The 12,401-nt window shown below is 57.0% G+C and overlaps 1 protein-coding gene across 11 annotated transcripts in view; it reads left to right on the top strand.

Annotated features, from left to right (window-relative positions):
- RAP1GAP (RAP1 GTPase activating protein) overlaps positions 1-12,401 on the top strand; it is a 66,070-nt gene that overhangs the window by 28,976 nt on the left and 24,693 nt on the right. For 10 of the 11 annotated variants that reach the window (XR_009566313.2, XR_009566314.2, XR_009566305.2 and 7 more), the window contains one exon: positions 7,631-7,724. Coding sequence is in view for 4 of the 11 variants with exons in the window: in XM_070045817.1 (XP_069901918.1) it covers positions 7,631-7,724 (94 nt within the window). In the remaining 7 variants the exon portion in view is untranslated. Of the gene's footprint in view, positions 1-7,630; positions 7,725-11,450; positions 11,584-12,401 lie in introns of those variants that run through there. The other variant, XR_009566310.2, reaches the window with a different exon arrangement.

Below are 12,401 nucleotides of genomic sequence, written 5' to 3' on the forward strand. Positions count from 1 at the left end.
TCATCCCTTCCTGCCTTTGCTTGACGGGGAGCTCAGTACCTTACATGGCTCTATTCATCACATTATTTCTCATGTTGGACTCTGGTCTACCTTCTCACGACTTTTACCCAGGAGCCCTGCCTCAGTCCTCAGCAGCCTACAGAGGAAGGAAAAAAGGAAGAGAGAAGGGAAGGCCAGGAAATGCTCATGGTTAATATTTACATACTTTACATGTATGAACTCATTTAATCCTCACGACAACCCTTGGAGGCAGACACAGTTGTTACCCCCAAATTATAGATGAGGAAACTGAGGCTCAGAGAGATTAAGTAACTTGCCCAAGTCCCACAGCTGTTAAGTGGCAGAGCTAGGATATAAACCCAGGCAGTCTGGCTCCAGGGCCCACACCTCTGATGTTATGCTGTCTCTCCGGGCAGGAGCTTGTAATTTATTGAACAACACCTACGGTATTCTCAGCTTCTGCTCACCAGTGGCCTGGAACCCATGAGGGAGCAAACCCACTGGCTAGGAGGAAGACGGATAGATTTAACAAGGCCTCAGCACTGCAGGGTTTAGCATCTGAGCAGTGAGGCCACAGAGCAGCAGGCACAGCTAGAGAACAGGCCGGGCAGTGTCACTGGGCTTTGCTTTGAGGTGGGTGAGGCCTGGCTCTGATGCCAATGCCCAGCACCATTGTCTGGCCCAGAGCGGGCGTCAGGACGTGTGTCCTGAATGAGTGACTAAGCACAGGAATGAAGGGCACATGGGGGAGTGGGTGGGTGATGGAGTGAGTGAGCGAAGGAATGCATGGAGTTCAGCAAGGGAGACCCCCTGGGCGGCAAAGGCTGGGAAAGAACGATAAGGTTAAGGAGGGAGGTGGAGCGCGGGTGGCGCTAAGACTGAGCAGCCGATGGGTGCTGGGAAGGCCCCTGCGCACGAGCTCCGGCCACCCTTTCCCTGGGTGCTAAGGGCGGCGGCCTGTGCCGGCCCATTGGTAAGTTGTCCTGTGCCCACGTGGGCAAGGGCTAGAGCTGCTGGGTTTGGGCGTCGGGTGTGATACCATGGGCGAGTCATCAGCTCTGTCCCGGCTTCACTTTCCTTCTGTGTAGAATGGAGGTGACGAACGTTACCTGCCTTCGGTTCCTTGTGAGGCTGTAGGGAGGGTCTAGAGCAAAGGAAGTGTGTAAACTGTAAAGTGCCAGGCGGGATAAGCGGATGTTGTTATTAGGGAGCAGGGAGGCTCGGTCACCTCAGCGTCACTCCTCCCTCCTGCCCCCCGGTGCAGGGAGGGGTCAGTCCCCGGGGAGGAGGAGGGTCAGGCTTAGGCTGCTGCAGGCCTTGGGCCACCTGGGCAGGGGAGGCACTGGCGGGCAGCTGGCAGATGGGAGGCCCGGCTCCCAGGTGCTGTGCCCCGGGTGGGGGCCAGTCCCATGACCTCCTCTCGGGGCTGCCAACCTGTTGTTTGCTCAGGAGGCCGCTGCCTGGCGCAGCTCTGGGATCCGGTTGTCTCGGCGCTCAGCCAGCTCAGGGTGAGGGTGCGGTGCCCCCGAGCCCCCTTCCCGCTCCCCTCTGCCCTGCCTGGTGCCTGAGATCCTCTCCTCCTGCCCCCAGGGGGGCCCTGCCAGCTCTGCAGCTGGGCGGCTGCGAGACCCCGGCCCATCTTGCAACCTAGCTGAGCCTCTGCTTCCTTATCTCTGAAATGGTGTGAGGATGACAGCAGCCTCAGTCAGAGCTGTTGTAAGGATTACAGGACATCACAGCGCTTGGCTCGCCCCCCCCCCCGACCCCACCTTGTCTCCTGTGCCCTCAACACTCCCTCTTGAGTCCTGGCTGAGGTCAAAGGTGCCTGGGGAAAGGAGAGCCAGGAGCAGCCATGCCTGTGTCCCCGACGCCCCTGCTCTCGCCACCCCTCCCCAAGGGCCCCCAGAGGGGGCCCAGGCCTAGCTTCAGAAACTTGCTCACCGGCTGCCCCTGGCCACCTTCCCTGGCACCTTGGCAAGGCCAGGGGCAAGCGGTGCCGGATGGTTGAGCTCCGGAGACAATGGGCTTCTGTGGCCCCCGGGGGGAGGGGGCAGTTCCAGGGCGGCCTGTAGCCTCTGGTTTCAGGAGTCCCCTCAGACCTGACCCCGCGGCTGGGGGGCACGGGCAGCCTCCCAAGCCCATCCAGAGGGCCCTCTCTCAGGGGACTGAAGGTTCACAGGAGTGACCCTCCGGGGCAGGACCCCTTCTCACTTTGAGGTCTGTGCCCTTTCCCCATCCCCCCGCCCCAACGTGAATCACCAGTTTGGTAGAACCGGTTGATCTCATGAAGACCAGGGAGATTCAAGGGACCCTGAGCTCTGGTGACCAGTGCTGGGCTGGCCTGGACCCCTTAGGCCCCGGTCCTGGGCTAGCCCCCGACAAATCCTTCTCAGCCTTATGTTCGTTGGTTGGCTGAGCCCCTCTTCTGCCCTCCCAACACCCCCCAGGACTGGATTCCCAACTGGTGTGTGTGCCGTCCAGCACCTGCCCGGCTACCCTGCTCCCCGTCACAGGACTCCTGCCTTGGTGGTCATGTGTCACCTGCTCTGGCCACCAGAGTTTCACCTGTTTCAATTGCATTTTAAAGCATGAATGGTTTACCGGGGAGAAAAGAAGGAAAAAGGAGCTCCCAGCAAAGGGCAAAGCCTGTGCAGAGGCTCAGCCCTGGGAAACAGCGCGTTTGGAAAGCTGCCTGCAGCCCAGCCAGGTTAGGGCAGGAAGCGGCGGGTGGGGGCGGGGGATGAGGCTGGGAGACTCAGCAGGGGTCAGACCCACCTGGGGGCCTCCGTTCAGGGCAGCTCTCTCGGAATGGCCAAAGGGCCAAGTCCTACTCGCAGGATAGCTCAGCCACCCCTCTGGTGCCCTGAAAGGGTGGGTTCTCTGGGAGAGCGGCTAATAATAATAATAATAATGGCAAACACTTCTACTGGGCTTACTTGCTTACTGTAATCCGTGGCTTAGGAGGTGGGTACATTGTCTCTCATTTTGCAGATAAAAGACAGGACCCTCCCACCAACTCTCCAGCTGGTTAACAGGTGGGAAGCAACCCAGGGAGGCATCTGGTCACCTGTCCTCCGTCTTCCCTTTCTCCCCAATCACACCTGGGTCTGACCTGCAGTTTTGCAGAGTGTGGACACCCCCTGAGAGGCCCCCCACCCCAGCGCAGCATCTGTGGCCCTGGACCGGTGGTGGCCTGGTTCTAGTTCCTAATCTGCTCCCGCCTTGCTGGGTAACTTCAAGTTGGTTGTTTATCCTCTCTGAGCCTCAGTTTACCCTTCTGGGATAGCGACTACCTTATCTCCCGCTCCAGTTCCGGTGAGACTTCCAGGAGTGAGCAGATAAAGAGGGCTTTTGAAAAGTAGAAAAAGCTGCACTCACGACACTGCAATTATTACTGTTACCTCAACATGGAGATAAGGGAGGGGGAGGAGGTGCAGTGACAGTTGCCAAGTTACCGGGAGCTGTCTGCAGCAGCTTCCGGCCTGGCCCATCCCACTCAGGAGCTGGGCCACTGGGTCCCTCCCCACACACGCCGCTGCACCCTTTCCCTGGAAGAGATGGGCACTCCAAGAGGGAGGGGAGCTAGGGCCAGATGGCTGGTGGCCACACACCTGCAGGGCCGGAAGGTGACCCTGGAATGTGGCTGGCCCAGACTCCAGGTGGGCTCTGGCTTTCTGTGTGACCTTGGGCAAGTCACCTCCTTTCTGGCTGCTGCCTATTCCTGTGTCCAGGTGTCCTGTACCTACAGGCAGGTGTCCAGGCCAGACAGGGCAGCATTGGAGCTGGACCTAGAGAAGATGCTTGGCGGTGGCGGCAGGAACCTGGGGCTGTGATGGGGAGGCCGCTGGGGGCTGGGTGACAGGACTGAGGGCCTGGGTTGAGAGCGGCTGTGATGCATGTAGTAGAAGAACCCTGGGCTAGAGTGCAACCCCGGCACTGCCCTTTCCCTGGAGTGACCTTGGGCTTGTCACTTAACCTCTCTCAGCCTCAGTTTTCTTATCTGGAAAAAGGCTGATAATAATCCAAGCTCACAAAACTGCCATGGTGATTGAATGAGACAATGTCTATGTAAACTGTAGAGCGCCGTGCAGCTATGACTACGGTCCTGGCCAAGGGAACGGAAAAGTGGGGAGAGTTCCCCATGTCCCAGCTGCTGCGTGTGCAGGAAGAAGGCAAAGCATTTTAAGCTGAGCCAGGCCCTAGGGTCAGGAAGGTTTCCAGAGAAATGGGGAGCGGGCAGAGACTTGGGAGGCCCCTGTGTGAACGGAAGGATGGAGGTCGGGAGGAGACAAGGGTGGGATAGGAGAGAAAGAGAGATTCAAGTTCATGAGAGGGAGGAAAATAACCAAATAGGGGGAGGTCTGCGGAGACCAGAGGCAGAGGAGAGTGCATGGGGGGCTAGAAAGGTGGGGGAGAGGTGTGTGAGAGGTGAGGAAGGCTAAGACGAGGAAGAGGAGGCATCAGGAGGGGAGGGGGGAGGGAGGGAGGCAAGAACCTGAGTTTATTCATTTCTTCAGAAGCCCTGATTGAGCAGCTACTATCTTCTAAGAGATAATAGTGTAACATTAGGGCAGCGTCTAGATCCGACGGCTGGAGGTTCAAAGCCTCTGTATTTCACTATCAGCGTGACCTTGGACACATTGCTTAACCTCTGTGTCTTAGTTCCCTCCTCTGAACAGAATTAAATGAGGTAATACAAGTGAAGCCATTCGCTCAGGGTCTGCACGCGGTACATCCTGCATCAGGGTTGGCTGCCCTTGCTGTTGTTACTGTTATTATTATTATTATTTTTTTTGAGGTACGTGGGCCTCTCACTGCCGTGGCCTCTCCCGTTGCGGAGCACAGGCTCCGGACGCCCAGGCTCAGCGGCCATGCTCACAGGCCCAGCCGCTCCGCGGCATGTGGGATCTTCCCGGACCGGGACACGAACCCGGTCTGCATCGGCAGGCAGACTCTCAACCACTGTGCCACCAGGGAAGCCCAGTTACTGTTATTATTACTTCCCTGATGTGACGTGCTGGGTCCACAGGGCTGGCTGCCCATGCTCTGAAGTTCAGATCTTTGGCTCTGGAGTGACAAACCTGGGCTCAAATGCCTGCTCTGCCTCATTAACCGTGCGACCTTGGGCAAGTTAATATACCTTTCTGAGCCTCAGTTTCCTCGTGTGTAAAGCAGGTAGATTTTGAGCACCTGCCTCACTGGGGCGCTGTGAGGATTAAGAAAACTCATGGAAGGCACAGGGAGGCTGTGGCTTTTGTCATTATTGTCCTTCTATCCCTGCAGAGCTGGGATGGATTGGGGCAGGCAGGACCCAGGGCCTCCGATTTCTGCGCTATTCTCATCCTGGAGCCCCTCGCTTCCCCTGCCCCTTAGGGCCTCAGCAATGACCTTTGAGGTGGAGGGGTTGCCTGTGAGGGGCAGACTCTGGACAGCCAGGAACTGGAGAGCTGAGGGCCTTGGGCAGCACTCCAACAGAAGCAAGAGCCCCCTGGTCTTGAGAGACCTACCGAGTCCTGTGCCTACGTGAGCAGTCCTGCATGAGGGGGCACCTGGACACAGGGAAACGGAGACGTGTTCTGGAAGGGGAGCGTGTTGGGGAGCTGCTGCCAGGCTGACCTGCAGTGGCCACAGCCTGAGCCTTGGGGTATGAGAAGGGACAGACAGAAGGACAGCACCCGAATAGCTCAATCATGGGCAAAAACCTCCACTCGGCAGCCAGGGCCACCGAGACAGTGATCGCTGCCATCAAGGGGACCCAGCTTCACCTGGGCTTCAACTCCAGGGCTTCCTGGACTTTGGACAATCTCCGCTCTCCGTGCTGACCTGGCTGTGTCAAGGGCTTGGCTTTAAATTCTGACCCTGTCACCCACTTGCTAGGGGAAGTGGCTTCATGTCTCTGAGCTTTAGTTTCTCCATCTGTAAAAAAGGGGAAGAATAATGCCAGCCTCCCAGCACAGTAGTGAAGGTGTAATATGCCTGACACAGTTCCAGGCACATAGTCGGTCTCAAGGGTCCCCATGGCAGCCTCAGTGGAATTTGCCCGGACCATTTCTATGGGCCTCTCTCCACTCCCCCTTCCCCAGTCTCTCCCCGTGTCACTGTACCTTGTAATCTACAGAAACCTGTGTTTAGGCCATTGTTTTGCTCACAGACCTTTAATGCCTTCCCACTGCCAACATTCATTCATTCACTCACTCATCCATTTAACAAATACTTAATGAGACCCTACCATGGGGAGCCAGAGTTTCCCATGAATGCATGAATACCAGAGAATTCACTGAGTGAATAGCTTCTAGCTGCCCAGGCTCTATGATGATTTTTTTCTGGAAACTGAGGCTGAGAGGGGTGTGTCACTGATTTAAGGTCACACAACAGTTAAGTGCCTGGGAATATCTCCCCTACAACGATGCCACAGGCCTGAAATGTCACTGCCACCATGTCTATCCTCTGGGTCAAGCACTCCCCAGTTCAGGACCCCCTTTTAAGGTGCTAGTCCCCCTGGGAGGTGGAGAGGCAGCTGGTGCCTGCGGCAGGGCTATGGACAGTTCCTCTGAGCTGTTTCTCCCTGAGTAGCTGGGCCCAGGGGAGCCAGCAAGGGGGCTCAGACCTTCCTCAGCATCTCCTTCCTGGGCCAGGTTCCCACAGGCCCTTCCCCTCTTGGGGTGTGGCAGTCCCAGCTCCGCCTGACTCAAGCTGGCCGTGGCCTGAATGACTCACCCTCTCAGGACCAGCCTTCGAGGGACTGGGGCGGGGGTGCAGCCACGTCAGGGTGGCCCTAGGTGGTGGGTGGAAGCCAGGACTGCTTGCCCAGCCCTGGGCCACCTGGGTCCCAGGAACCACTGGGCACTTCCTCTCCCCGGCCCCAGAATGAGCCTCCTCGGCAGACTTTCTAGGGTAATAGGAGCTGACTTCACCCTCACCAGACCTGCTTCCTTTCCTCAGGGAAGGCCGTGGGTGTGGGCAAAGAGTCTGGGCTTGGTGTCAGTCAAGCGCCACTCAGATGCTGCTCTGCTGCTGACCCGCTGTGTGACCTCTGCGTGCCTCTGGGTCCTCATCCGTAAAGTGGGAATGCCAGTGTGGTGATGAGTCTGTGCCCTCAGGCCTGGAAGGAGGGGCTTGGCACGGGACCTGGCACATAGTCGGCCCAATGAGTGTCCGTTAGTGTTATTGTCATTAATAATAGCAGTGGCCCAGGTGGCCTCTCAGCCTTAAGGCTACTCTGTCCCTAAAGGCTCAGGGAGAGGTGCATAGAGGCTGGGCTACCTTGCTTAGTCCAGAAGTCAGGGCTCAGCCCTCTACAGCAACCCTCACTGCCCCCCTGCCTCAGTCTGCCCATCTTCAGAATGGGCTGTGGACATCCTCTTGGCTGGAGTACGGGTTAGGGAGGCCTAATGGAGAGCTGGAAGTGAGACCCTGTCTACAGCTCTGATCCCTGGGGAAGGAGAGCCTGTTTGGCAGCCCCGCTCAGGAAGCCCTTCTTCTCCTGCCTCCTGGGGAACCCAGGACCCCCTCCTCTGTGAAATCTGTCCCCCTTAATGTCCCCCAACTCTGAGAGTGACTCTCCCTCCCAAAGTTCACAAATCTCCCAACTTGGGGCCCTCCCTGACCTCAGACTCTTTTTCTCTTTCAGGAGGAGTGATGGGCAGAACCAGCGCTTCCCTCAGGCACTAGACCTGCCACGAGTGGACTTAGCTCCCTCCCAGACTGCTTCACTCCACCCTAAGGTAAGTGCCCGTCTCCCCACGGCCCCTGGTCTGGAGACACCCCTCCCCGCCCCGACCCAGGGCCAAGAGATACCTAGGAATGACTGCTGTGCAGAAGTAAATGTTTGGGTAGATGCTGCTTGGGGTTTAGCCCCCCCCAAGGGTATACAACTCCTCACCCCTGGGTGGGCCTGGTACAGTCTCAGAAGTTGAACCAGGGTCTGTAGCACTGTTGGGGGCAAAACAACTGGGAATAAACTGGCCAAACAGCTATTCTTCCTTATATTCGTTATCAACATCACCATCAGTTTCCTCATCTGTAAATCAGGTATAATGATAATACCCCACTTCACAGGCTACTGTGAGAGGTCGCCCTCTGAAGTGGGGTCAGGTGTGAAAAGTGATGATAAAACACTCTGTGCACAGTATCTGGCACAGAGTAAGCTCCCTATAAATGAGGCTATTCTTGTTGTTATCATCAAAATCAAATGTTTGCCCAGCACCTGACCTGGGTCAACTTTGTGTTGGGCACTGAGGTGCCAGAAATCAATTTGACACAGACCCTGCCCTCAGGGAGCCATAGTCCAGTTAGGAGATAAATAACTAAACAACTTATACAGGGTGTCAAATACCAGTAATAACCACTAGCATTTATTGAGATTTCCTATGTGCCAGGTGGGTACTTAATGCTTTACGTGCAGTATCTCATTTCATTCTCAAACTCTAACTACTATGTACTTATATTAGTACTGTTATTAGTTCCATTTTGCAGATGAGAAATCGAGGCTCAGAGAGGTTAGGTTACTTGCTCAAAGACACACAGGTAGGATGTGATGGGTCTAGGACCAGAACTCATGTTATCTGACCAGAGTGCCTAGTCTGGTGGCATCTCTAATGCAGAGGGTAATAAGCTGTCACTTTCGTAGTACACTTTTCAGTTTCTAAAGCACGTCCACCGATATCATGCCTCTTGGTCCTTCCATCAAACCTTGGTGGTAGGCATTCTCCAGATGAGGATCCAGATGCTCAGAGAGGGGAAGTGGTTTTCCCAAGGTCACACAGCCGGGAAATAGCAGAGGCAGGATCTGCCAAGCTCCTTTCCCAGTGCTCTGACCTGGAACAAGGGCCATATACTTCTTCTAGGCCAGGAGGGCACATGTCCAAGGAATGGTGTACTTTTGGATCACCACCTCCAAGGGGGTCCAAGTGCAGCGAGTCCTAGGGATCGTATCAAGGGGTTCTTGAGATCCTCTCCTGTTGTCTGTGCCTGGGCGACAGCCCAAGACTGGGCCATGTGGATCCTGGGACCTGGCAAGTAGGGAGCGACTCCATGGCAGCTGGGCTCAGAAGTGAGTCTCCCAGTCCCTCTCCCCGTAAGCATCCAGTAGGAGGCCTGGGTTCACTTCCCCTTCCTGGGCCTCAGTGTTCCTGTTGGAAAAATGAGGGTTAGAAGAGCCCATCTCCCTGAGTCCTGCCTGCTTGGCCAGCCTGGGGCTGGCCTTCTCAGATTAGCTCTGAGCTACCTCCCCTCTTCCCAGTTTGGCTAGAAGCCTCCATTTGTGCCAATACAGCCCAGCCGGCTGCGGGCTCCAAACTGCCCCATCCCAACAGCCCGCCCCGACCCCAGAATCAAGACACAGTCTGTACATCGTACTCCTTTGACAGCAAAGGAAACCAGGGCCCAGAGAGACTGGGTCCCCAGCAAACCAGTGGGGGGGCTGAGGGGTCCCAGGTCTGTGACACATTCTCCACTCCCCCTCCCCCAGCTCTGCACGCGTTTATAATGTTGATGGTGGAGCCAGTGTGAGGGGCAGTTGACCTCCCTGTGCCAGTGGGCACATCCCTGCCCCTCTGTGGGCCTCAGTTCTGATCTGTGATATAGAGGTGGCAGTTTCTCTTCTACCCACCTTGCCAGCTTGCAGTTGGGGGATGACTGTGAAAGTAATTTTGGAAAGTTCAAATTAGGAAGCTGAACTATTATCCGCATCATTACGTTCCCAGGGCAGGACAGAACACCCAGAAAGGACATCCCCCTCTCACTGGGAAGCCGCATTTGTATAGACACTGAGCTATCCAAGACCCTCCTACCCTGCCCTGCTGTAGGATTTTTTCTGCTTGAGGATTTAGAAATCTGCACACATGTACATACACAGCCTACCCACACCTACATACATGGGTGCATTCACATGTCTGCAGATGCATTCAGAGACTCGCACATGTACGCATGCATGTATATACAGATAACACATGTACAAACACAAATACGCACACCCAGGATGTCCCCATCTGATCTCAGTCACACACATCTACACAGCTGCATGCACACACGTGCACACCCTCCACTCCTGGCACACAGATGTCTCCGGTGATGCGAGCAGCTCTTGCCTCCTCCCAGTGTGGGAATGAATGTTTCTCTGGCTGCATTTCGATGGGTGCCCGGAAGCGCTCAGGCCTGGAAGTGCCTGCGTGAATCAATATTTGCTGCTGTTAATTATTAAAAACAAAGCTACACTGTGTCTGGAATACACATCTCCAGAGTTCCCACCGGCTTCCTGGGCTCCAGCTTGACCCAGGGCCAGGTCTGGGGGAAAGAAAGGTGCGGTGCGTTCCTTCCAGGAGGCCTTGGCCCTGGAGATGGAGAGTGGTGGGTAGCTGCCAACAGCTCCTTCAGGAAGCTGAAGAGAGGTTGGGCACTGAGCTGGTGGGCAGCCCTGCCCCGCAGGGTCTGAAGCAGCTGGTGTTGACTTGGCCACAGCTCAGGAAGCAATTGCTGCTTTCCCAGCATCTGTCTGGGGAGGGGATGCTGAGGCCCTGCCCCCCACTGTACAGTGGCAGACACAGTGCAGGATCAGCTGGAAGGGCTTTCAGAGGCCTTATATTTTACAGATGGGGAACCTGAGGCCTACAGAGGTGGCAGGGACTCACTCAGGTCTACTCAGCAAGTTGTAGCAAGGCCAGAGCTAGAACCTACATATGCTTAAGTCTTCTCCATGTGTGGGTCCTTGGCAGGCCCTGTTCCCTCCCTCTCCCAGGATCAGGGGCAGTTAGGGACAGGTATGGGCATGGGGCCTGGGGAGGGGAGGGTACAGGTCAGCCACTGGCAGGCATTAGAGGAGGGTGGAGGTGAGGAGGTGGGAGGGGAGAGAGCTCCAAGCCTTTCCCTGGATTCCTAGTTCTGCCTTTTCCAAGCTGTGTGATCTTCAGCATGATATTTTATCTCTTGGAATCAGTTTTCTCTTCTGTAAAATGGGGATGACACTCGTACCTCTTGAGTTGTGGGGCGAGGATAAGACTTGCAAAGGGTCCAACATTAAGTAGATGCTCAAGAAAAGCCCTCTGTCTCCAAGGTAACCGCCCCAACCCCCGCCACTTCCTCCCCGACTTCAAAGCCCAGCCCAAGAAGCCCATCCCTGAGGCCCTAAGGCGTGGTACCCAGAGTTTGGGAAGGTAGAGGACGCACGCTACGGGTGCGCTGAAGAGCCTCGGGGCCCAAGGGCCCGCGCCGAAAGCTCCCAACGAGCTAGCAAGAGCGCGCAGGCGCAGTGTCCGGGGCGGGGCCTCCTGTGTCCCCGCCCCGGATCCCCGAAGCCCCGCCCCGGTCCCCGCGCTGCCCGTACCTGGCGCCCCGCCCCCTCAGGGCCCGGCAGCCCGGCGAGCCCAGCGCAGGCAGCGCGCCGCGGGAGCCCGAAGCCGGGAGCGCGGAGCTCGGCGCTGCGGGGCCCGGGCCGGGGCTCGCGCGGGCCGGAGCCGGCTGGGTCAGCTAAAGCGCTGCCGGGGTGGGGGCCGGGGCCGGGCCGAGCTCAGGATGGCGCAGCCGCGGCCCCTGGAGCCCCCGGGCCGTCATCGGAGGGGATCACTGCCCTCTGGGGCCGGCTGGCAGGTGAGGACCAGGGCGAAGGCGGCCTGGCCGAGGGGGTCTGCGGGAGACGGATCAGCCCAACTTCTTCGGAGCCCGGCAGGCTCTGCCCCAGTCAGGGCGGGTGTGCGAGGCTCCGTCATGGAGGGTGTGTTAGCTTCTGGGCTGACACACGGCCATCGAGGCCACAGGGCACACCCCTGCCCTGGGGTCCCAGGCCTTGAGCTCTTTCTGCAGCTGCCTACGGAACAGAGTGCTCGTGGTTGCACTGTGGCTCTGGGCTGCGGGGGCACTCTGTGTGTGTGTGGATGTGTGTGTGCGTGTGTGTGGATGTGTGTGTGTGGGCGCTAGCCTTGGGACCACTTCATCCATCCCCTTCCCCCTTTAGGAAGGGTCTGAATGTCACAGTGTAACTTTGCTTGGTGCCCTGGGGCACTTCACTCACAGCCTTCCATGTGTCAGAGCGTCTGATGCACTAGTGAGGCTGTATCTGTGGGTATCACTTGTTGCTGTGTGTGCGCTCTGGGTGACAGTACCATGTGTCAGTGTTTATGTGGCTGTGACTCCCAGTGCGTTGTTTCTGGCCATGTAAGGCCATGTTACCCTGAGTGGGGTATTCTGGGGGACATCAGTGCACCTGTATCACTGGTGCTGGGACTGTGCTGGGCTGAGGTTATGTGGTTCACCCAGGCACGGATGCTGATGTTGCTGCTGTGCAAGGTGTTGGCTGACAGGCGTGTTTGTCTACCTGGACTGCAGATGTGTGTCTATGGTCTCTGCTCTAATTGCCTGTGGAATTGTCTTCCAAGCTCAGAAGTGTTGGGTGTGGCCACAGGGGCCAT

The sequence above is a fragment of the Globicephala melas genome, chromosome 1 (assembly GCF_963455315.2).
Source record: "Globicephala melas chromosome 1, mGloMel1.2, whole genome shotgun sequence".
Taxonomy (NCBI): domain Eukaryota; kingdom Metazoa; phylum Chordata; class Mammalia; order Artiodactyla; family Delphinidae; genus Globicephala; species Globicephala melas.